Below are 26,524 nucleotides of genomic sequence, written 5' to 3'. Positions count from 1 at the left end.
GAGGCGAGTGAAAGCCGAAGTTAGAGAAAGGGAGGACTAGAAAGCGGAGAACTCCTAGCTCTTGGCTCAACTTCAAATTGCCAGCGGGGCATGTGCAGCACAAAAAAAAGTTGGAGCCCCTTGAGCTAGGGTTACGATGGTCTAGAAATGATGTGAGCTGTAGTGGGTTAGGGGATAGACGCTTCGGGATAGGGGTTTTGGGGCACGGAATTGGGGGAGTGGCAGGAGAGGCAGGCTCCTCGCCCGATTTGCTTGCTGGCATTGTGCCCCAGTCAGCAGTTTTTGTTTGGGCTAATGATGCGGAGGATGATGTCGATGTTATTGGTATTTTCTATTGATGCCTCACTGGGCAAGGATCTGTGTTGCTTGTCCTACTTCCTACTGCTCCGACTTCCTCTTGTTCTGCTCCTTGTTCTTCCACTTGTTTCTATTGTTTTCGTTGTTTACCAATGTTATGTGCGTATCATAGAAAATGCTGTTGGTGCAGGCTCTGCGGGACTTAACTAGGCATTTGACGAACATCATCTCTGGGTTTATTTGGAGGGGCAAGCGATGGAGTATTTGAGCGAAGAAAGTTCTACTAATTTGCTTTATTTGCTGAAGGATCTTAAGTACTAGTGATTATATAATCGTAAATATCACTACATTACTTCTAGGTTTCCAAATGCATCTCCAGATAATCATGGCATAAAAGTAACTAATACCTTTATTAATGATGATGATGAATTTTAAATCGCAATCTTCAGCTTGCCTCAAATTTGCATTCTGTTGTGCTGCTGTTAAGATTCAGCTGAGCTGAAAACTTCCCACTATTTCTGCTGCCCAAGCCATAACATCCATAATGTTAGCTGGGCTAACATAGCTGTTAAATTACATATGTGGAATATGGAATTGAAACAAACCAACCGCGAGCTCTCTCCCGCCTTCTCTTACTTTCTTTCCGGACAAAAAGAGAGAGAGAGAGAGAGCTCTCTCACGGTCGTAACTCGCAACCTCAGACAATGCGAACCAGTTTGTGCGTTCTGGTCGCTTTTTATCCTGATATCCGGTCGTCGTTTTTCAGTTCGGGAATTGGCTCGTGTGTGTTTTCGAGTGTGCGGGGGTGTGCAGGGGTGTGCGGGGGTGTGCGTGTTGGGCGCCAAGTAAAAACCAGGTAATAAGGAGAGCGAAGCTTTTAGTCTTGGTCGGTTATTGGTGCTGTGTGGTTGGCGAAGGCGACACAAGTCCGTGTGGCGGCAAAGTTCTCGATTGTCGATTCTCCGTTCTCGATTCTCCCGTCTCCGTTCTCCACTCCAGCTTGCTCCAGTCCCCGAGTCCTGGAAATCGCGATAAAACCGAGGACACTCGTGCGTACGTGCGATTGTGTGAGTGTCTCATTTGCGAGGGTGTGTGTGTGCTTGTGCTGCAGTGAGATGGCAAATTATGAATAAAATGTAAGCGAAAGTAAGGAAAAACAAACTAAGTCCACTGCAGTTGGGTGAAAGAAAAGAAAACTAATCCTCCCCAGTTGAAATCCACGAATTTGTTCTCATCAGCGAGTGGAACTTTTCCATCCATTCCTACTTAGTTTGACAAATTAAAATGCATAAATTATGAACGAAAGTACCGTTACGTGCGTGACAACCAATCATTTGTTATTATTATGCACGTGGGCCAGCGCCAGTGCAAAACAGAAACGGCGAGAGAGCGAAAGGTAAACTTGGCTAAAACAGTGTCGCCCACAAAAACGCCATCCCACTGGAGTTCTCTAAAGTTCTCTGGAAAAATAGAGCTAAGCCAAAGACAAAAGAAAGGCATCGCCGGCAATAAGTGAGTATTATGCGACATACAACTTCGCTCATATTTCTTCGGGGATTTTCCAGGACAGATAGATAGATAGAGAGCGAAGCACACCCACACACAAACGTAGCAACACACAAATTGTAACTTAAAGTTTTATTAACTTGGCGCGGACCTGGGGGCCAGTTCAATTTGTGCACACGCCTCAGGTGTCAACATAAATTATTATAATTATGAAATTCTATAGCCGGATACGGGCCAACAGCTATACACTACGGGCCAGGACAGGGACAGCCAAGGACACAATAATATCGACTAACCAGAAGTTGTTGCTAAACTGTAAACTTGGCTTACGAGGCTTAGCTGGTTTTTTTATTTATTTTTTAACACGATAAACATTATTTAAACATGATTATATCATGAATCCTTAGTCCTTTGGTAGGTGATAGCTATGATGAACACATTACTTAAGGAAACTTGTAAATTAAATTGACCAGTCAACACTAACTTATTCCAGATTAAAGCTGGTTGCATTAAAACCTGTTAACAGGAAAATACGACACAATAGACCCTATAATTTTGACCACAGACGTGTGGACACCTCCATTTTCCGCCATATATATGAAATGCCCGTACAATGCCAATTAATTTGAGTCGCCGAGCTGGGACATTCTCTGTCCGGTCTTTGAGTTATGGCCTTTCATTAGTCTCATTTAGTTGAGGGCGAGTCGGGGGGAAAACCAAGGAAGCGGGAAGAAAACTCCTACCAGCACATTCTTAAATGGCGAAACTCTGCCAGAGGTCAGCTCCACGGCTCGCTGACCCTTATGGCCTTATCAATTGACACTTAAAACTCAAATATTGTGATAAATAAAAAGATTACCACCCTCGTTATTGGGGGGAACATATTTTCCAGTTTCATGTAATTTATCTCATACGCTCTGGATTTAATGGTGCAGGTCTTGGCAGATACTTTTCTTATTTATTATGATGACAAGAAGATGATGTCATATTTTTAGAACGTGATTGACTGCTCGATAAAAGTTTGTGAAAATTCGAATGCTATTAAAATGTAAGGAAAAAAAACTAAGTTACTTTTTTTTGTTACTTCTTATAGCTCAAATTAAATAATTGGAATATCTTAAAATTCAAAATTTATGTTTTTATGCTTGCAGATGTTTTAATAGCATAGCACAGTTGTGGCTTAAATTTTAAAGCCATTCTGGGGTCCACAGCACCAACGTCAAGGGCTGTTCAAGGCCCCAGAACTCGCACACATACCGAGGCAATACCCACAATGGGTAACACACACACTGGCACGCAGAGGGCAATGCCAGTCATTCAGTCAGTCAGGCATTCAGTCAGTCAGTCAGTCAGTGAGGCATTTCTCGTATGGCCATTCAGTCAATTCTTCATACGGCACTCGGAGAGCTCTCGTTGGAGGCGCTTAAGCCCCAATATGCCCCTTCTTCTTCGTCGCCCCCGAAAAGTGTGTTTGTGTGTGTTACAACGAGCTATTGGACATGGCCTCATAGGCAAATCTTTTTAAAGCGCTCTTCCAACGGGGAATTCTAACCAAAATGGATTTAAGTTGGGAAATCTAGGAGCTATGATTTTAAAGATGTGAGTGACCTGCGGCGTCTAAGTCCGCTTAGACCTTGCTCTCCGAATATTTGCATATTTAACAAGCCAGTACCAGGCCTGCCACATAATTAATTATGCAAAAGACTCGGCTCAGGAGCCAACATCAAGTATACGCAGCGTGTGTGCGCTCAGGGTCCGACTCGACTATTTTGCATAAGCCACTCACCGTTCGACATGTGACTCGGTGTATGCGTGTCTCTTAAAATAGATGACAACAAGGTGCTAAAATTATTCATGGCCTCTAATTACAAAACATGATTTCGGAAAACTTTCTGCCCAGAAGGCTTTCACAGATTTTTCCCCCAAGTGCCTCGGATGCTTGCCGAGAGTTTTTGGTTTTAATTGATTTTATGCAAATTTAATTCTGCCTACCCGAGAACAATTACACATTTTCGGGCCATACAATCGTATTGTTAATTTATGCCTTTGCTCAATGATTTTTGGGTCTGAACTGTGGGCTTTGCCTTTGGGCCTTCGCTTCGGAGGGCATTTAATTCAAATTAACAGTTATTGGCCATAAATTGTATGATTAATTCATTTGGTTTCTTGTTTCTATGCAATGACAATTGTAAGCGACTGTCTTTGTTGGCTTCAGGACATTGGCAACTGGAATGTTGAGCTATGGAGACGATTTAGTCAGTGCGAATTGCAAAAATTACGTGCAGTATTCAGGCAACTCGCAATTCAAAATAGCTTTTGAAATTATATATGATGACAAAAAGTTGAAGTTCAGAAGGTGCGTTCTAAATACTCATAAAAGGAGTTTAAAAAGATTATTTTTAAAAGGATTATTAGCAGTTTTATTGCTTTACAAAAATGGTCCAAAAAGTTATAAAAAGAGACTCTATTTCTACTTTCCATATACAAATATGTATAACGATTGCGTTAGTTCTGTAGTGCAATGTTCGCTGAATTGGGAATAAGTATATACGAGTTGAGTTGGTTGGAATATAATGACTATCCCATTTCTATAAAATATTGGTTCAACCAAGCATAAATATTTAGTGCTGTACGGAGGTTTACAGAGGCAAATGCCAACACAGGTCCAAAAATGTGGGTATTAAAATAGCTTTGGGCTTCCAAATATATAAATATATTTATGTCAGAGGCCCAGAAGTGGATACCGGTTACATTAATTGGCAGCCAAAAATAGAAGCCAGGAAAATGACAAATGACTTTTCCTGGTACCAATATAGGCTATTATACGCAAATCAAACCACTCTGGCCAAGGATTAAATAATAATAGAACAACTTAATTGTATGACAAAACCGAGCTTCGACCAAGATAAATATTCTACATTTTATTATTTATTCTATTTTCAGATGGTCTTAGGCGAGTTTTGCTGATATTTCAATTAAATTCAGTGCGTTGGGAGACACAAAAAATAACGAAACAGGAAACTACACCGAAATAGGAAACGAGACTGTGAGACAAATACAAATAGTGGCAGGATATAACATGTAAATGTGACTGGCCATAGATGTCTCTGTGTGGGCGAATGCTTAATAGGAAAAGCAAATAGCAACGAGCTCATGGAAAATAAATATAAATAAGCCAACGACAGCGACAGCGACAAGCAAAACAACAAGAAAAGCAATTGGTTGACGCTTTCCCTCGTTGGCGGTCAAGGGAAATTTATTGCATTGCACAAATGAGACAAGAAGAAAACGCAAACGAAGCAAAGGCAAACATAGAAAAGCGCGAGCATGGACAAGAAAAATAACCGAAAATTCCGCAACAAATTGAAAAACTAAAGTTTTAGCAGAAGCAACTAACAGGAAAACGCAGAGCGTAAAAAGAAAACACAGCATGGATCCTGCAACAAACTGTCGATATTCATTAGCCTATGGCGCCCTCATCTTTTTGCTGCTCCAGCTGTGTTTCGGTAAGTTTGAAGCTTCTATTAATCCGAGAAATCTACACACTTGTTCCTTCTAAATGCAATTCATAACCACGTGTTCCTCTGCGAGACAACTTATTTGAAATTCATTTAATAATCGATACTCGAGAGTCTGTCAAGACTTTGTTAAGTTCAGAAAGTCATGCGCAAAGTCAAGGCAGTCAGGTCGTGGGGATAAATCCTTCCTGAAAATCCCTTCAGTTCCCAAGACCTCGCAAAGCCTTTAATAAACAGCAAGTTTGCTACTGCCACCCACGCCTCTTATTTATTTTTAATTAAGTTCTACAAACTGCTGAGCAAAAACTAAACAAAATTAACTGGCAAACAAGCGAAAGTCGCGGTTAACCACAAGGGAGAATTAGCAGAAGACTTTTGATTTGCGGGCAAAATGAAGATGTCGATTGGGGTTTACTGAAGGCCCTGAATATCCTCTTCAAATGATAAAGGGGTTAGGAAGAACTATACTACTACTTACTATAGTTTGCAGCAGAATATTAACAATACTTTTATTACTGACCACAATTTAAAACGACTGATTCTTTTTCATGGAGCGGAAAATGGTTTTAGTTTTTGCTGAAAAAGGATATCAGTTTGAATGACTCCCCATTATTACAGCTAACGAAACTTGCGGATGACTGAACCATAAATTGAATTCACTTACTTGCGCATCCTTTTTTGGCGCCCACCGCAATTAATACATTTTATTAATATTAATTTTTTGTGTGTGTGCGAAAACCTTCAACTTAATTAGCTTGATTGCCGAGTGGCAGAGCAAAAAACAAAAATATATATTTCTATGTATAGGAAACACCAGTGAAACTTTTCTGCTGCCGCATTTAATTAAATAAATAAACATGCTCAAGTTTTTTTTTGCCATTTCCGTTTCCGCTTCCGCTTCCCTTTGCGGCAGGGTTGTCAAAGCAAAAAAGTTTCTGCGGCAGATCCGTGTTTACTATTTAACTTAGCTTTCCTTCCACGCTCAATTGCGACAGCAGAGCGAAGTAATAATAATGACTGACAAATACAATTTCTGTCTAGACAAACGGGGACACTGAAATGATTATTATTTGCGGGCACTTAGCCGACTTGGGTTTGAGCGAGCGCCGCCTGAATTATAGATAGAAATCTTATTTTCCTATTATGGGGTCACGTACGCATGCCGCACAAGGGGAAAAAATTGGGCAAACTGGGAGCGAGCAACAAATAATGAAATTAAGTTAACGTGGCGCACACTTCTGGCCAAATTGTAACTAACAAAGACCGAGCACCGAGCACCGATGTCCGATGTTGAGGGAAGTACACATTTATTGGCAGCACATGAAACTAATGTTGAGCGACACGCACTCCCCTCTTTTCCCGCTTTTCCCACACTCAGCACTCCCCAAACTTCGAATATCTTCCGATATCCCCTTTGATTCAGTTAATGAAAGTTCCTGCAGACGGCAAACACTCGAGGTGCCTTCGAGTGGAGTTTATTAAAGATTTCGCCCGCTTTCTAGGGCATCATAAATACCTATAAGGATTATTAAGTGCCTTTCCCAGCGATTAGGCTGAGTTAAAGTGTTCTTGAGGGCCCATCGAGGGTCCGAAGTGGGGAGGTGCGAACAGATTGTCGGCTTACGTGTCGGCTTATTGGCCATCAGCATGAATAGTAAAAAGGTTGAACTCGCTCTTATGAATTCCCCTATAAAAGTCTATTCGTAATTATATTACAAAGGTATGACAGCAATTTGACATTATATTTAAAGCATATGTAGGCATTCTTTGTTAATAAAATTAATATCCTATTTTTTTGGCAATCAGTACTATGATTAATGATTAATGATTAAAGTTCGTCAATTTATTTATGTGTATGCATGTGAGGCATAATTGGCGACTTTTGCACTGACATCTTTGATATTATTTCGCTTGTCAGGCCATGTGAACATTAATTATATTATTCCAGCTGTGCCTGGCTGGAGTAATTTAATTGATTTTCTAATTAAAGAAAATAAAGTGCATTATGCATGTCCCTTTGATATACGACCTATCTTGGCCTGATTAATTTTGTGCAGTAGTTATTTCGGGTTGATGACTAACTCAATTGGAGGTAATTATATGGAATAATATAGCCCCTGCATAATGAATGGATTTGTTGACACACAAATGTCGAAGGATTAAGTTTGTAATCCATACAGCAGTCGCACATTGTGCATTTCGCATAGCTGACAAATGTCAGTCGTAAGTTTGTAACAAAATTCTTTTAAGTCAAGTCGATATCGCAACTTTGTGACTTTATGCGCCCTGCGATTAACCATCTAACAAGAAACAGACTCAATGGGATTCGATCGATTGTTGCCAAGTTTTTAGCATCTCTCATCTTTCCCCTTACGTTATGGCATATATTTTTTGTTTTCCCTCCGTTTTCCTTCTTTTTGCGAAATATGCAAATGAAAGTGCGCCTGCAATGCAGCAAAAACTGAACTGAACTGAGTTGAGCTGAGCTGAGCTGACAACTGGGAGCTGTTGGCTTTGGTGGCCAGAAGGGGTTAAGGGGCGTCGGGCCGCCCAAGGGGAGTGGCAGACGTGCTCCCGTTTTCCCACTGCAATGACAACGACAACGACCAGGACAACGAGGATGCACTAGTCGTCAAAGGGAGGTGGAAAACGTTAAGCGCAACGAAGAATTTAATACTCTTGAGATAGTTTTTAAGGGAAAGGATCGGATAACAATGATCTGCTTTCTAAGCGGTATCTACATGCATCCAAATGTATGTATATTCATACAAATGGATTGCAATCAAGTCAAAAGTATAAAAAGAATGCTTTTGGTTTAACAGTTGCATAATACATGTGCCAGGCAGTGGGCAACAATATATAGTAAAAGAATCCTTATTATAAAATGTAAAAAGAAGAAAGGATAACTTTCGAGGCTCAAATTACAATACCCTTTCTAAGGGTATCGCGTCGAGGCTGAGACTGAGACTGCAGCTGAAATAAAGAGGGGACCGGACTCTAAACTACACAGAAAGACAGACGGAGGAGGCGATAGGAGGAGGAGGAGACGGCTTAAGAGGGGGAGACCAACTTCCGCCTCTGATTGCAGATTAAGCACGTTCTAGGCGACTGACTTGGCTGGGAAGAGTGGTTATGGTGAAGCTGCGGAATCGGAGGATGCAGGCGGGGATTGATGCGTATTGACGCTGCTGGCGTCTGCGAAACATTGGAAAAACATCTTTATTTGCTCAAGGCTCCGTATCCGGACCCGCAACGCCGCCCACAGCCCCTGAAAACCCATGGGTAAGCTCTCGAGCCCAGCCGCATCATAATTTCCTTGTCTCCTCTGTGCTGTCTGGAAAAATTTGCATTGTAAGTGAAGCCTTGGCCGGGCCGTAAATTCTTGGCTTGCAACCTTCCGCACAATGGCCTCCCTTCTGTGGGCCGATTTTTCAATGGACTCTAATAAAATTAATTGCATTTTGCATTTGCCAGTTGCCAGCTTTATTGATGGGAGGAGGAGGAGCGAAATGGGGGAGTGAAATCCAGGCTGAGCTGAGTTGAGCTCGTGTGACAGTCAGATGTGAATTGAAAATTGCAATTGCTTTGCACAGAATTTTCCGGACTTATTTTCCGAATGATCAAGGGGAAACAAGTGCCGAGATTGATACACAATGTTTGCATTGTGTAACCAATCCGCTTCAGTGAGCTAGTATCCTCGTCATTTGACTGCAAAATGCGTTCTATGCCAAATATTATTTCTCTGGTATCTTTGCTTTGTGTCGTTTTAAAGCAAAATTCCATATAGCGTATAGCGTATTTGTGACTAAACTAGGAGCATTTCAAAATATGCTATTTCAAATTTTCTATCGCACCCCTCAAATAATTGGTTATTTGTTTGTTCGAAAGGAAACTGCCAATTTGAAAAAAATCATTTGTGCATACAGATGAATTTAATTGATATGCCCGACAAGTTCGCTCTTTAAAAGCGACCGCCCTCAAACTTTGAAAAGTTCATTAGTTACTTATGAAGAGCACCCCCTGGCACAATATTTAGGCTACTAAGGACATTGCTCACCCCATCAGAGAACCATAATGATATGCAAAGCTAAACTTTGGCAGCAAAGTTCTGCACTTGACACCCATCCCCGGCAGTTTTGGGCTCCCCCTAACATTGAATTAGATTTCGAGCACAACTAAACCTCAAAAAGAAACTCATTTCGGTAAATGGAGGCGGATAACTTTTGTCTGTGGTTGACATTTGTTGCCCTCGGGTGGCAAATGAAATCATTTAAAAATCAACCATAATTAAGTAGCAAACTTTCGTCTGTGACGCTTCGTTCGTTTTAAGGTGAGCCGCAGAAAGTGCTGAGTGATCCCTTTTCGGCCATATCTATGACGTTTACACGACATCAAATGGAAAACTTTCCGGCTGCGTCAGGCGCACAATCCTAACTTGGCTTTCTGGCATTGGCTCTTCTCAATTAAGTTGAATGACAAAACTTTCCCATTTCTGTCTTATTAATTAGCTGCTGAAGGCCTACAATTGCGCACTTGAAAATTTTCAAAAGCAACACACAGATTTGGGCAAACAAATAATTCAACAAAAACACCTCTTAACGAGCTATAAACTAGTGACGATAGCACCTGCAGCATTTAATAGTTGTTGTATCAACTCTTGTGGCGAAAAACAATTTTTTTTCAACTGGGAATATACAATACATACATTTTACTTATTTGCTTATTAGCTAAGAATAAACAATATATAAAATTTTAGGTATTTGGCTCGGCTCAACGAAATATTTATGGTGTCCAGGGTCTGATGTTTTTCTAAAAATTTTAGAACGAATGTTTCTCAATACAATGTTTTGATGCAGACAGTCCAACAGGTAAAAAGAAACCGAAAATCAAGTTCTTTTTGGAAAACTTTTCAAAGTATTGTTTTGGGAATATTTTGAACGTCGGATTTTGACAAATAAGGTGTCATTCGACACGTCTTTTTAACACGAATTTTTTCGAAATTCTGTGGATGATGTCACCATCCGAATCAGGCCCTATTTTATTTTGTGTACTTTAACACTTTCATCGCTTTTTTTCCAGAACCATATAACTTTATATAGGTAGGCAATCTCTTTAGTTCGATCCTTTCGATTTGTGTATTACTCGTTATGGTGCGGATTGTTACTACGTGGAACACTGTGAACAGCACACAGTGATTTATTTAAAAAAGACTTTAAGTCTAAAAGACTTATTTAAAAACAAGTCCAATTATCAAAAAAAAAAGATATTTCTGACAATTATTTTAGTATTTGAATTAGTTTTTTTATTTGGAAACATTATCAAACGTTTTTCCTGCTAAATAATTTTTGTATGGGCACCGTTTTTTATCCTTTGGACAAGGTCCACTTATAAATGATTCAAAAGCTGCAAGTACATATAATAAATACTTATTGTTTAATTTGTACATTTCTACTCTAACCCACTCGCTTGATTTTTGTTATAAATAAACTTTTTATGCAAGTCTAACAAGCATTTGCTATTCAGTGTGAAACCGCAGTCCTCATGTACAACACAAATTGGATTGTAATCAAGAACGCAATTTGCTATATCACTGCGAGCAATTGTCCCACTGAAAGCTGCAAAAGAAACAGATTATTGAAAACCAAAGAACTTTTACAAGCCAACCAAACAGAAGAATTGAATAACAAGCCTTCATATCGAAACATTCGAAATGGAATAATAATTGGAAATCTGGTAATTTGGCTATGGTGTGGAATCAGAAGCGTTATGGTTGATTTTACACATTAAGTTTAAAAGTACATTTACTGGAATATTATGGAACCATAAAACACGCAATTTAACCAAAACGTTCGCAATTATTTCGTTTTAAATTTCACAGTGGCTCTAAAGTGAGCTTAAAAATGCACAACAAGTGAGAATTCCTTAAAGTCACTGGCCGGCTAAAGCTCCTTAGAACTTTGTTGTGCCTCAAGGATGTTTTCGTAGTGGTTCCTTAAAAATTCTCTTGCTTCGCGAAGAAAAAGGAGCACTGAGGAGCCTTCCAGTGTCGGCGCTCCTTTGTGTGATGGAAACCTTTTGGCAACGCACTTTGTTTGTCTACCGCCAACGGAGCAGCAGTAAACAAACTACTGGAGAGTGCAAAATGCTAAATTATACTTAAGCCGCACACACACAGCGAAATACACTCGTGGATTGCACAAAGTGTCCGCCAAAGCGCAGCCACGCACCGGCCGGAAAAAAAGAACTCAAACGACGCCGACGCCGCCGTCGCCGCCGCAAAGCGGAAATGCACTCAAAGGGGCAAAGCCCACGGAAGGGCGTGGCAGCAGCACCACGCCCACTTCCCGGTAGCCCAGCATTTGCCCCATCATCATCTACGTCGTCATCGGCTTCAATGGCGGCGGCTCTTCTTTTTCTTTTTTCTTTTTTCTTTTTTCTTTTTTCTGCCTTTGTGCATTGTGCTTTCTGCTTGTTTGTTTGTCGCTACGTTGGTTTAACGACCACAGAAAGCATGAAATCGGAAAACTGGCCGAGCTCAAACATTTAGTACCCTGTAAAGACACAATCTAAAGCTTCTTGAAAAAACGCATGATGCCTCATCCTTTTGGGCAATTAAATTGAGCCCTATATTTGGGCACACGTCACTTTTGTCTTGCGACCCGGCAACACTTGTATTTTGAAACATTATTGCTTTGTTATTTGTGAGCCCGTCCAAAAATAAACCTCGAAAGCTGTTGACGGACTTAATGTTGAGAGTGGGATTTTCTTTGAATTCTATTTCTGATTCGACAGCGAGAATATTTGTTTGCCATGGCTTTGATTGAGCTCAAACATGGCGCTGAAAGTTATATATAATTGTATAAATTGATTCCAGAATTACATTAGTGTAAGGGGTGAATAAGTAAAGGTCTCAGTTAATTTACCCTTTTGTCTTTTGTGACGCAAGACATTCAAATTGAGAGTAGAGTAAAGCCTTTGAAAGTGAGGAATAAATAAGAATTGTTGAATTGAGGACATTTGTTTGGTAATGACATTACAACAAGCCAATACCGAACATGGCCTCTCATAAGAAAATATATTTTAATGGTAGTTTGGCTTAGAAAAACTAAATTAAACACACTTTAAGTTGGCATTTTTTAGTTCTTTAATTTATTTTAGAAATTTAATTTACCAGCTTTTTTACTTTAATAATAATATTTACTTTGTTTGTACCCATTTTGCCCATGTTGAAATGTTCTTAAAGAAGCATTTCAACCCGCATAGATATAAAGATTTGTACAGAGCCAGGCACATTCTATATTCCTCTGGGATGGCTTAGGCAGCACAATCCACTTCGCTGCCACGGATTGCCCTACTTTCCGACTGCTCATTTTAGAGCTGCAATATTAATTTCATATCTCGATTTGCGTGACCCAAATTGCCCGCCCAGTTGTGAGCGGCGGGCGTAGTACACACAGTTTTCCGTCATTGTCTTGGGCTGTTAAATAAGTTGGCAACTTTTCATTTCTCTGCAGCATTGTCTCGAGCACTGAGTTATACTTTGCCGAGGCCCAAGAGCTTTTCCACCGCCAGCACCCAGCACACAGCACCCAGGCAGCATCTTTGCCTGGGAAAGAACTTTCCAACCAGGACACGTTGCTCAAGTTAGTCGCGTTCACTTTCTCTGCCAGCCAACTAACCATTGTGTTGGCAAAACAAAAGCGCATTGTTCTAGTCTGGGGGCGGCCTTTCTGCCACACTGGAGTACGGTGAGTGGGGAGGCCTTTCCTTCGATTTCCTTGACTTTTATGCACTTGCTGCAAGTTATTTATGTCCTGCCACTGGCATTGAAACCGCTAAGCCAGCCCACGACTAAGGACCTATTAAAGTCGCACATACTATGTCTGAATTTCAAGCAAATAACTCTTTGTCTCCCTCCGCTTTTTGTCTTCCAGCATCCGTGGAATGCCTGACAATGACCGAAATCAAAATCCCCAAGCACATTATGCGCCACGAGGACGCCGTGCTCGGCTGCAAGTTCGATCTCGACGGGGAGTCACTGTACTCGGTGAAGTGGTACAAGGATGGCTTCGAGTTCTACCGCTATGTGCCCAGGGACATGCCCCCGGGCCAGGTTTTCCCGCTTCCAGGAGTGGATGTTGAGGTAAGTAGTAATTACAGTGGCTTTTAGGGACTCCCCATAAATTATAAATTCCAAAATATTAAAAACAATATCATAAATGTATTACAAAATCTGTTTAAGAATTTACTACACTTTTTGCTATTCATTATAGATTAGATATATTTGGAAAATCATTTTGTGCTTGCTAGTCGAAAACAATATTTCAGATACAAATAACAGCTTTTAAAGAATCCCTAGAATTAATTGTTAGGTTTGAAATTTTAGAATGTATGGTTCTTGAAAATTATTTCATTAGATTTTGGCAGGGCTTAAAATGAACAATAGAAAGTCAAAATTGGTGCAATCGCTGGAGGAGTCGGTGCCGCCCATCGATCACGAGGACGTCGTCCGTGTGATTGCTGACCAGATTCGCCAGCCTATGAGCGACACAATAGAAAGGAACTTAAGCAACAAGGAGGATCTAAGCATCCTGCACCTCGAGGATGCCATTAAATTCAGAAATTCGATGCGCAGCTTTCACGTCTCGCCCACTGCTGAATCCATAGATGAAGTGATGCCCGTGAAGGACGAGGATCTTGGGGAGATGCTGGAGTCCCTGACCGAGCTGATCCTTGGCGAGGAAGAGGAGGAGGAGGATGGCGATAATGATGATTATGAGGGGGAAGAGGAGGAGGGAGACGACGAAGAGAATGAATACGATGAAAAGGACGCGGATGATGGCGACGAAAATGCTCCAAAAACCAACTCAAATTTAGGCTGGATATTTTAGATACCGGGTTTTCAGATGCATTACATTAATAAAATTTGAAGAATAATATTAATTAGAGTATGTTACTGGATATACCCCGTATTGTTAAGTGCTCAATTATTTATTCAAGAGCTATCTTTTAGTTAAGGAAGTCGACTATGTATTTGTATTAAACATTTAAATTACATTTTACTATAGTGTTACCTTTTTAGGAATATACAGGTTCTGTTTCATAGAAACAAGTCCCATTGAGTTCTCATTTGTTTACGCGCTTTCACTTTTGTCTCTGCGCTTAGTGACCCTGTTTTCCTTGCGTTTTTCTTGCAGTTACAAAACTCGACGGACGTGGTCGTTGTCCTGCGCTCAGTTAGCCTTCAGTCAACTGGCCGATATCGCTGCGAGGTGTCCGGCGAGGCGCCTTCGTTTCAGACGGTTTCCGGTCACGAGGACATGATTGTTGTGGGTAAGTGAAAGTGGCCAAAAAACTTGCCAGAGAAAGAGAGGGCGCAAGGCGAAAACAGGATGGATACATTTCAGGAAGAAAGAGAGGGACGGCTAGAACTTGGCGGAAGAAAAGCGCTAAGATTAATTGCAGCAAGGGAACTAAGCGACGAAAAGTAATCTGTTATTGAGCAACAATAGCTGTCTCTTTCTCGCACAAGCCACTCTGTCTCTCTCACTGTCCAACACCCTGTCCCTTTCTGACCCTCTACGAAAATGTATAAAATATTTCACATTTATTTAGTTTATGCCCGGCATTGTTTCTCGCTGCGATTTACAAATTCTCGGGGAGAAAACCTGTGCCAAAAAAGCCAGCGGGCTCAGGGAAACAGAGACAGGGATGGCGAGGTGAAGGGAGCGAAAGGATTTCGGCCATCCTTTTTCCTGGTCGACACAGAGCTTTAATGTGTGTGTGTGTGTTCTTTGTATTGTACGTATTCCACTGGCAAATTGCCCATGTACGTGATGCAATTCTGTTGCTCACTACAGCTCGGGATTTTTGCCCAGCGCCAGACTCGGTCTACATCTTTCTCTTTCCCTCGCCATCTTCCTTCTCTTTCGGCCGGTCTGCAACTTAATTTGAAATTTTTGCGCAATCCAACCAAACATGGCGTAAAAATATGGCCGAACGCAATATGAAAAACTGTTGCGGATGAAAACTTAGAATACAAGTGGAATACGAGCAGGATTCTCTACCGAGGTCTTTAAGATAAGCTTAAATTGGATCGGAACAGAAAGAAAACCATGTAAAAAGAGAGTTAAAACTAATAAATAAATAACAAACTTTGTAGGTGTTAAAGGTGCACTCTTATTATCAAATCATAAACAAACATGGTAGGCTAATCCAACCAGAATCATCCATCTATCCTCGAAGAGGATTTGGTGCGTGGGATATCGACACATCTGACCCAGATATCCAAATGGTAAGCCCCATTTCGAGGACGATGTTTAACAACAACCGCAGTCAGCAGTCAGCCAAATTGCTTGAAAACGGCAAACTTCACCTTCATTTCCGTCCAGTGAAATGTCGAGATTGTTCCGGTGCGAGGCTATCAAAATTGGTATATCGCATAATTAGGCTAACTAAATATTTCCTCGACTGAGAAACAGAGAGAGGGGCGAAAGTCCACCAATCAGAGCTTCCGTTTTCAGCTGGAAATTACTCAATTACGATTAGACTTTAATGGGGAAAAATCGGAAGAGAACGAATTCCCCTTGGGTTGGTTACGAAAGCCGCTCTTCGGTTCAGATGTAAGCGGATTAAATCAGAGCCATAATGACTATGACGATTTGCGGATCAATAAACCTAATGAATTTCAGGGCCAGGAAAATGAAAATAAAATTAGTGCCATCAGAAGGCATTCGAAAAGTGGGAAAAATATGGTGCAGTGGATGTGGAAAAGAAACACATAAATAAAGGATTTAGTACAATTAAATTGTGCGCTGGAAATCTCATTTGAATTGTCGAACTTAAAATTATAGATTGGTTCCATTATCTGCATTGTGGCCAATAAAATAGCATGCAATTAGGGGGAAAAGCCTTTCCGTCTGCCAAATGCATTTGACCCACTTCCTTGGATTAGACAGCATCAACTGGGGAGTCAACATATGCGATAATTGCAGTGTACGCGCGGAAATTGAAAATGTGTGTGTGAGGAAAACGGGGCTTCCCCAGTTGGAAAAGCGCGGTAAATGGTCGGAAAAGGCTGTCGTCCCCGTTCAGCTGCATATGATGGCCGCATCCGGTTGGGCAAATTGGTTAAACGTAATCTCTCTCAGAAATGCAGTTGCACATGTAGCAAATACTGGACCGAATTGGTAATAAATTCAGTTATTCTAAACCATCATTGTCTAACAATTAAAAAAATAACGGAACTAATTACATTTCGCTTTCGTTAATATTTTAATTATTTAAATGTTATATAGTTTTTTTTAGTAACAAAATGTTATATTAATTTAATTGACAAGGAATTTATTTTTCATATTAAATGTTTTTATTTATAGCCTTTTCTAAAAAAATACGTTGGTGAGCTTTATTTTCCACCCACAGAAGAAAGGCTACAAGTTCCAGCAACTCGTTGCTTTTCAATCAATTGCGCTCCCTTGACCCTTTTTGTGTGGGTGCGTGGGCCAAAAAGCTATTATGGTGAAAAATGGTTAGTTTATTTAGGCATCCGATTTACTTAGATATTTGTTTCAGTTGCTCAATTGAATCCATTGTTCGTCCAAATTCGGCACAAAGAAAAACCCGTGGGCACGGCCCCAGCAAAACAAACTGGATCCACGTTGATCCCTTGTCTGAAGGACCTCGGAGGCAAACAAAGCCGGACAATGGCGGCTGAAGAATAAAAATGCCCAGCAATTATTACCAATTGATACTGGAGCCCAGCACAACAGGGGATATGTATAAGCCCCAGTCGCTCGGTCCAACGACAAGGGAAAATATGTTGAACAGTTAAGCAAATATTAAAGGGGGCAAATCGCAAAAGGAGTGCCACGAAATATCAACCTCTTAATCAATGTCAGGGGAGCGTAAAAATATTCGCTGAAAATAATAATTTATGCAGTTTAGTTCGGTTAAGCCGAACAATGGAGGAAAAAATAGCAGAAAACACAGAGGATTTTGCCCGGAAGGGAAAAGCAATTTAGTTTGACCTTATTTAGCACGCTACTGTAAACAAAGTCACCTGGTATTGAATCTTCTATATACTTTAATAGGTGAAATTGAATTGTTTGAATTGAACTGTTTGAAATCCTATATTTTGGAGAGATAGAAAGTTAGTTTAATGTTTCTAGGACTGATTATTGCCATTTAAGTTTTTCTGCACTTCAATTAACAAAAATATGTCTTAATACTGCACGATTAAAAACATATTAAAACATATCTTAATAATAAAAATGTTTATTCAAAATGTATATCAAAACTGATTCACAGTGTAACCTTTATAAATTTTCTCGATCTTCTTTGGTTCGTATTTGGCCAAGTCCGGGAGCAATTATTGCCATTATTAAGAAACAGATGAAAAAGTGGCAAAGAAATATTCTTTTGTGCGATAAACGTTGAAGTTTCCTTTCATTTTCCTAACTTTTCATCAATGCTGAACTATCGATTATGTTTAATTGAAGTTTCGCTTTAGTTTTGGTCGATTTTCACAGCTTTTGGCCCAATTGGCAGGCTGCCAGTTGGGCCAGCAGACATGGCTCTGCCCTCCTGCCCCTTTTGGGCAGGATGCTGTCCTCTTGGGCCACCATCGCCATCTGTCCAGCAGCTGCACTTCATGGCCAGGACCAACAGTGTGACCCACAAAAGGCACACAACAGCAAAGAGATACAAATCAATTGCAACTATAACGTGCAAAGATTGCACACCGAGGAGATGCATTTGGACATTTTCGTATACTCGTATATTTTATTTCCCTTTTAGTTGAGCTTAAACTGCATTTGCATTTGCATGTCCTCTTTGTTGCGAATGGGAATTGATTTAATTGCACAACTGATAGCTCACGCTTAACAGCTGGGTATGGAGTTTGGCCGAAAACTAAAACCCAATTAAGCATCAATCTTGTTTGGCAACAACTTTATTTTAGATATGCGGTTTTGTTTGCTTTTCTTTTCGGTTTCAGCGAAGAACAATTGGCTTATATTTCAGCGAAATGAGCAATTTGGTTGTGTTATTGCAATTGTGATATTCTTGTTTGGAATTTTCAGACGCTGGCTTCTGGAGCAAATAAAATTTAAATGGGCAAATGAAACCCCCAAGCAGGCAAAATAATATTAAATTTATACTTTAATGTGGTCAAATACAAACGTTTGCAGACCAATACATAAAACAATGTCTAACATTGGTATTGGCCATTGGCCACCATATTTTCAGTTTTCAGTTGGAATAGCTATTTTAGCCAGCTGCTCGGTGATTGTTCGGGACTTGCTGTAGAGATGAAGCGAAATTTAGAATCTATCTGATAAGAAAATCTACAATCAAAGTTTGTCTGAATTCCCTCCATGACCCAAGAGTAATCCCCCTTATCCTAAGCCTCTGCTTTCTTCCGCTTTTGCAGTGACCCCGAAGCACGGACCACAAATCACCGGCGGACAGCCGCGGTACCAACTCGGCGACATGGTCCGCGTCAATTGCACTTCGGCGCCCTCCAGGCCGGTCTGCCATCTCAGCTGGCTGATCAACGGGATGCACGCGAACCGCTCGCTGCTGCGACCTTATGAACCCCTGGTTGTGGGCCGCGAGGGGCTGGAGGTCGCCCGACTGGGCCTGGAGTTCCGGGTGAAGGGATGACATTTCAAGCATGGCGACATGAAACTTAAGGTGAGTTAGTGGCGACCTTTTCTCAATGGAGTTGGAAAATCTTTCATTTCTAAGCATGATGATAGGATGTGAGAAGTTATATGATGCAGTGGTTTTTCTAGAAAAAGTACAACGCATAAGCTACATCTAGATCATTTCTAGATCACGTTTATATGGGTATTAAAAAGTTAAAAAAAAGTTTATACAATAAATACATACAAAATGACACAATTTTAGTTTAAAGTTAAGAGTCCCCTATTTAAGGGTCACAATAAAAGTTCCTCTCAAGGATGTGCGATAAGCTGCTTTTGGGCACAAGGACAGCCCATGAAAATTGATACATTCATCAGCTATCCATTTCATACATATTTGCCAGCGCACTGTTGCTGTGATTCAATTTGCGACAATATAACATGGCAGCTCATGTTGATTATTATCCATTCGGACCCAGTTGGCCAGCCACTCACCCACCGGCCATCACATCCCGCTGATCCGCTCCACCGCTCCGCCGGGCCACTGAACCACCCAACCACCCAAACCACTACGAGTGCAAATGTGTGTTGAACAAGCCACAAAATTTCATGCGAGCGCGGGAGGCAGATGAAGGGCTCTTATGACATGTCCAGTATGCACAGTGGTTCCAAAAGAAGTCGACCATTAATTAATACTCACAGTTCTGAATTAATTAAATATTTGTTAACTGGTGTTTAACACCAGTTAAAGACAATCTGAATTAATTACACAATTTTGTTACTTTTACTTTTATTTTCGTCTGAAGGTTCCAACGCAGGAAACATTTGCGCGGTATATAAATTCTTGATCAGCATCAACAGCCGAGTCTATATAGGCATGTCCGTTTGTCCGTTCGTTTGTCCGTCCGTTTGTCCATCCGTATGTTCGTCCGTTTGATCCGCCCATTAGCTTTAAAGCCATCTGCATGAAACTTTTCCAAAACTTTTCATTCTATTGCATGTAGTATCTATGTCTGAACATATCGAATGGATCATATTGGATCACATGGCTATCTTAGGACTAATTGGTAAATTATAACTAAATTAAAAAACATATACTTGTACCTTCGTTCATTTCGATCATAGAGTATTTTTATTCGGTATACATCAGTTCTTTTGTAAATATTTAATTAATACAAGGATACAATAGCTCCGCTTTCATACATTCATGTTGTTTCCATTTCCGTAGGATTAAAAGATATGTAAATATTATTTGAGGACCTGAGTTTTTAGAGGATCCACTGTGCAACGACCTCCGTGTTGGTCACCGTGTGGGTCACAGTACGTTTGCATATGTGGTGGCGCAGGGTGTGCTGGTGTAGTGGTGTGCATACTTGTGTGTGTGCTGCGGAGATGTATGCGGGTCATTTTCGGGTTATTTGGGTGTAAACGGGCGGAGGGGGGGAGTTAATGAAAGCATAAAATTTTTACTACGTCGTCAAAAGAATGGGCAATCCGCCATGGTCCCCAATTCCCACAGCCCCCCACACATTTATCAATGTACACAGATTTGATGAAAGTTTTCCCTGCTCGTTCGTTCTTGCATTTCCCGGCCATAATCCGACTGCAGTGTGTCGCCAAAATCTCCTCCGTGTACTGGCAGAGCAACGAGGAAAGCGTGGAGAGCGACAAGCACCAGAGGATTCCGGTGCTGGAGTCGCGGGAGACGGTCATGTCCAAGTCCCGTCAGTCCATGGACAAGGCTCAGTCCTCGGTCGAAGGTGAGTGATCATCAATCATCCTGCGGTTAGTTGGTCAACAAGGACTGTGCACTCCAAGAAAAAGCCATTGCAGTTGTCGTAAAGTAGAGTAAATTAGATTTTATAAAAGGAATCTTTTTCCATATTCATGTCATTTCTTTTTGAAAATAACAAGTTTTATTTAATTCAAATATGTGAATTTGGAAAAGTTTTCATAAACAATATATCCTAAACGTTTTTTTAATTAATAATCTAAGACCATTCAATTAATATGTAGAATTCATCGTTTAGTACAAGAATGGAAATACACTTGTTTCAAGCATTTCACTAACTGAAGCTAATCAGATTAGGAATTTAGCTTTTGGTGGATCAGAAGATTGAAGTTAACTCAATCAAAATTGGAATACCATTCCCAGTTTAGTTCGAGTGCATCAGCAACAGTTGGGGCCACTGTTGTGGCCAACATTCCGCACCGCTCTCCATTTGCCATCCCCTCTACCAATCCAACCTTCTACCCGCTCTGATTCCACAAACTAGACAAACAACTGAAGAAGAGCCGCCGCCCTGCTGCAGCAACTTCAGCGGCCGCAGCTGCAGCAGCAGCAGCAGCAGCAGCCTCGTCCAGCGCAAGTGGAGCAACTGTGGCGCCATTTGGGGCGATGTGGGGCTCATCGGTGCCCTGGTCACGCATATTAGCTTCCAAATCAATTGCACGCATTTCCCTCTACGCGCTGCCAGTCTTAATAGCATTTCTGTGTAGCTTCCGCCGCCCGGCAGTTGGGCAGGGATGTTGCTGTCAGAGGAGCACTGGCAGTCGTGGCAGCCGTGGCAGCATCACAAGCAGCAACATCAACAGCGGCAACAGCAGCAACACGGGAAACAGCAGCAACATCAACAGGAGCCGCCTGTCTAGCCAATTAAGCGAGAAGGCTGTTCAGCGTAGATAACAATTAACCTGGAAGCAAATGAACAGTGGAGCCAGCCACTCGGCCTAAAACCCCATTGAGTTCTGTGTACATATATTTCAATTTTTGTCACATCAAGTATACGCCGCGTGTGCGGCTCGCTTAACTAGTGTATGTACATATCGGTAAATCTACTGTACTTATATATTACACATTTATTAGTGAAGCATTGAAATGTCGTTGTTCCTCTTTGGCCTTTTTGCTTGTCGTCTAAGGGAAAATGCTCAAAGTTGTTGGCTAAGAAATTGCTTTAAAAGTAAGAGGCGGTCAAATATTTTCAGTGGAACGCATAACTGTATAAATGAACTCAAGTAAGTAGCCAAAGCCATAGAATTTAAGAAACTAACCTAAGACTCGTAAGCTATTACAATTTTAGGATAACAGCTGTACACATTGAATCCATTGAAAGAAAATAAGAAATGTTCGATACAGGCTCTGGTTTTAATTAAATCTTAGAATGTAATCTAGCCAACAAAATCCTAGAATATACTGTATTTGGTACAAGTAAATCCATTTTAATATTATTGTCATATGTCATATTACGATGCATTTCTCACATCGAAGTCAACAAAAAAGTACATTACATTATTTTAATTTGTTCAAACTTTTTGTTGGAGAAAGTAAGAATCATTTTCCTATTTAAGAACCTTTCCATAATCGAATGTGTGATGTTTATTTGAATGATTTTGCTGCACTTAAATGTATGGCGCACAACTTACGGCATATCTCTGCTGAGAAACCCTTTTCTCTCTTGAACGATGAACAGATTGTTAAGTGTTACCTAGACTAAGACCATTACTAGCGAAATCATATCCAACCATAGACAACTTAAGCCAAAAACCCTGTGTAGCGTAAAATATATGCGGATAATGAATGTTATTAAGTCTTTAAAGAAATAAAGAATGCAAAAAAGAAAAAACCAAATTAGATTGCCTGATTGTTCTTGGCACTGCCCCAAGGAAGTGACTGCCAACATATTTTCGAGGCCGCTGCTCTGTCTTGCGGAATACCCTGTACATGTTGTGCGTTGGTTTGTATGGAAGACAAACTTCAGTAAGTATAAGCTGGTGAGATTGGTGATACCACTATATTTATTTAACCGACATCTTTAAAGTCTTTAACGATTCCTGAATGGAATCCCCACGACCATACATACACCTTTAAATAGCTTATTTGTTCAGCAGGGTATAAGGCATTTGCAATCATCCTTTGTTGTTTCCTGGCGTGTCCTCGTGTCTCCTTAGCCATTGTGAGCGCTCTTGACCTAAAACAGAAAACCCCGAACGGGGAACAGATTCGTGCCGGCAATTGTCCTTGCCAGGCATTCTTTTCGCTGCTATACTTTTTTATTGTTGCTGGCAGTGTCATAATATCTCGCCTTGGCGCTGCGATGGCATTCATGTCGTTGCTTCATTTTATTGTTATTATATTTACTTGTCGGATTTGCTGCGTGTACGCTGAGTGCACCCTGCCACCCAGTCCAATAGGTGCCCCTCATATTTTCCGAATGGGAGGTGGATAGAGACCTCCTTGACTTGGCGATGCGTGTGCCATGCACTTAAACATTTGATTACGTGTCATATATCAACACATTGTACGATTGAATTCGCTACGCATGCGGCGGTTGCTCCGATTCCAGTCGTGATTGGGTGCTATAAAGACCCGGGTTCAGGGCTACGAGCCTCGGTCGATGCCTGAGTAAATGCAGTTAAGAACATTCGTATCGCCGACCATAAATGTGAGCAGCTCATATTGTGTTCTTGCTTATCCAGACTGCTTTCTTAATGGCGGGCTAATGACTTGGGGAAACTGCAGGCTAGCACATGGAGTGAGGTATGTGTGTTTTGATAAGTTTCATGGGAACAAGGAAAAATGGGACTTTGGGCAATTAAATTGCAGGAATTATACTTATATTATTGTGTTTATTCTTTTTAGCTCAAGTTAGCTATATAGCCTTGTGTCCCAAAGAAATTGAGAATCTACTATTCTGTTATATCAAGCATACGCCCCTTATTCCAAAACATAACAGTGATTTTAGCCTTTAACTTGAGATTTAGTCTTAATGAAATAATTCTAATGAAATGATTCAACAGTAAAACTAAGCAAAGATGGATGTATATTTCCCTTTTATTTCCAGTTAATTTGTTTATTTAGAATTGATAATATCGCTTGCTGCCCTTGACTTTTTTATATTAATTAAGTCCGCTCCATTTCGGAAAGCTTTCACGACTGAGCTGATTCGCTATCATTGATGAGTTGCGAAGAGCGCTGGGGCACCCTTTTCATGGGTCAACTTTGTGGCGCCCTATAAAATTAGTTGGACACTAACAAGAGCTGAAAGGGGTTTCGTTGAGCTAACAAATTTACTTGAATCTCCAGTACTTTTCCGCTTCCCCATTTTTTGTTGCTCTTTGCTCGGGCATATTTGCTTAATTTCACAGCACAAAAGGCACCAGAAAGGGACGGCGGGAGCCGAAAGAGATGGGGAGATATGTGTGGGTATAGTCCACATGCAGTGACATTCATTCCGAGGCCTTTCAGGGCCTGGGCTGTTGCTTTTTATATTTATCACAGCCACTTGCATTGCATTTTGTTTATATGCTTTTAATGCAATTAGCACGCTTTTCACTTTGATTTACGCCCGGACGGAGACTCAGAATCCGGATCGGAGGGTGCGAGTGAGACGTGGCGAGGGGAATTTTTTAAAATGGAATGGGAAGGGGACGGAGTGCCGGAGTGAGCGACAGAGACAGGGACAGAAATCAGAGAGAGAGACACACACACGATGAGTGCAGTGGGTTTTCCCGCCCCCCTCGTTTTCCACTTGTGTCACCCTACTTATGAGTGAGCCGCTTTCATCTTTTGTGCTGCCCATTTCAGAATTTGTTTTGCAGTCGCTAACTCCTTTCAGCCGCGCTGCATTTCCCATTATCCTGTTACTCCTTTTTGTTGTAGCCCTTTTTGCCGGCCGAGTCCTTCAACTTCTGACGACTGTAGATGGTCCCAGATACAAAACTTTGGGAGTTTTAGTTTTGTGTTTGATGTATTCTTGGAAGTGTAATGATTTTTTAAAGAAAATGTTTGTAATATGTAAGTATGTTTTGTAATATGATTAAATATATATTATGTATGCAGAAAAACCTCTTTATATTTGGCATAATATTGTTATAGATTTATTTATTTATTCACTAAAGTATTAATATATCAGTGTACAAACTCCTTTTGGCAGTAAAACTCCTGTTTAGAGCTTCGGCTTTCCGCGAGTGCCACTGCAACTGGTTATGCATTTTCATTAGTGTCTCGTCTCTGTCAACGTCAGTGCCATCAGACAGCCGAGTGCTTTGACCCGTTCCCTCTACCGCTCTGCCACGCCCCCACGGCGTTCAGCCCTAATGCATATTGTTTGTGTCCTCGAGCGTACTTTGCCGCCTCGATTGTTCCTGTCCCGCCGCCCCTCCCCGTCCCGCACCGCCTTGCTTTGTTTTGTTTTTGCCCTTCTTGGCGCTGATGGGCGCAATTTTAATTACTATTTGCTCACTTACATTTCATTCAGCTGCTAATACATGGCCCGCAGCTTCTCCGATTGATTGACTGAGTGAAGGAGCGACTGAATCGCTGACTGACTGCCTGCTGATTACACTTCAATCAGGCGAAGCGCGTAAATATCAATCAGGGGCTGAAGGGAGCAGGGAGGAGGGAGGTGAACGGCTAGGATGGCATCGGGTTAAGTGAGGCACTGCCGCCAGCAAAACTCATTTAAAACTAATCAACAAGTAGCGAGAAAATTAAGAAAGAAACATGTTGAAGTGAATCGAAGTTATCCGACCAGCTAAATGAATGCTAGGAGAGAAAACTTAGTTTTAGACAAATCGCAGAAGTAATCTTATTTTCTTTTAAGGTCAGACGTCCACAATATATATGTATATTTATATAGAAAGATAATGTATATAACTTAGCCAAGAAAATATATGAAATTAAAATCGAAGCAGCTGAAGCAAATGGCCAAATAAAGGAAGTGATTAAATAACTTGAGCATATTTTAAATCGGTCAATAAAAATTTGATTGAGTCCCAAGCAAACATGCTGTAGCTACGCCCGAAAACCGTTTTAGGCTCAGCTCACCTGTAATTTAAAATCTAATCCAACCTCTCACTGCCCTTAATTCCTTACTTAATTCCACACAACTTCTGGACCAAGTAGAGCGCCTAGCAACTTGTCCAGAAGTCCACAACTTCCAGCTCCTGGCTAGTCCTTTATCGCCTCTTGTTCGGATACCTCAGCCTTCATTCCTCTCGTCCATTTATAGATAATTCCAATTGAATGCAATCGCAGGCGAAGGCAGGACATGCAACAATTACACGGAATGCCTTCAAGTCAGGCCTGCTTGTAGTTCCAGTTTGCCACTTTCAGTCCGGCTATTTGTTAATTTTTTAATAGCTCTGTCCTGCTCCTTTTTGCTGGGACTGGGTTGGATTGCCTCGTACATTGTGCAGAGCAATTTCCATTAATTTTGTGTGCAGCTCCAGTGAAACGTAAGTGAACAAAGGATCTTGCCTTCAGGTGAAACCTTCCTTACCCATCAGGATGCCAGCTACTGGCTACTGGCTACTGGCAGAGAAATGTTTGCCATTGATAAAATTTACTAAGCTCTCTCCCAAGTAGCAGGATATCCCTGCATCACCAGGATGCTGAAGTAAGACAAAGGGGGAAATGAAATCGGGGCAGGGGCACTCACCATCAGCGGCATCGGGTGTTGATTGTGCTAAATAACTGCACAACAATGGCCTAAGTACGTTGATAGAAAAGTAATGAAAAGCCAGCGGCTAACGAAGGTGGGAGTACACAGAGAAAAATAC

At 41.1% G+C, this 26,524-nt stretch overlaps 3 protein-coding genes across 3 annotated transcripts; 2 read left to right on the top strand and 1 right to left on the bottom strand.

Moving 5' to 3' along the window:
• Positions 1-1,647: 1,647 nt before the first annotated feature.
• On the top strand, positions 1,648-22,531 carry LOC122612733. The gene is given in 7 exon segments (XM_043786544.1): positions 1,648-1,809; positions 4,747-5,309; positions 13,256-13,464; positions 14,519-14,654; positions 18,751-19,013; positions 20,574-20,724; positions 21,241-22,531. Coding segments are annotated over 6 exon segments (1,245 nt in total). The 5' UTR covers positions 1,648-1,809; positions 4,747-5,233; the 3' UTR covers positions 21,651-22,531.
• Positions 10,624-11,028, bottom strand: LOC122612417. Its single transcript, XM_043786020.1, has 3 exons — positions 10,986-11,028; positions 10,784-10,936; positions 10,624-10,724 (listed from the first exon to the last, which is right to left on the bottom strand). Exons 1-3 carry the CDS (start codon positions 11,014-11,016, stop codon positions 10,624-10,626), a joined length of 285 nt encoding a protein of 94 aa, XP_043641955.1. The 5' UTR covers positions 11,017-11,028.
• Positions 13,662-14,260, top strand: LOC122612734 (acidic leucine-rich nuclear phosphoprotein 32 family member E). The gene has a single exon (XM_043786545.1). It carries the CDS (start codon positions 13,757-13,759, stop codon positions 14,210-14,212), a length of 456 nt encoding a protein of 151 aa, XP_043642480.1. The 5' UTR covers positions 13,662-13,756; the 3' UTR covers positions 14,213-14,260.
• Positions 22,532-26,524: the final 3,993 nt, after the last annotated feature.

This window comes from Drosophila teissieri, chromosome 2R (assembly GCF_016746235.2).
Source record: "Drosophila teissieri strain GT53w chromosome 2R, Prin_Dtei_1.1, whole genome shotgun sequence".
Lineage (NCBI taxonomy): Eukaryota > Metazoa > Arthropoda > Insecta > Diptera > Drosophilidae > Drosophila > Drosophila teissieri.
Note: the sequence above shows the minus strand (reverse complement) of the source record. Positions and strands in the feature narration are given on the sequence as shown.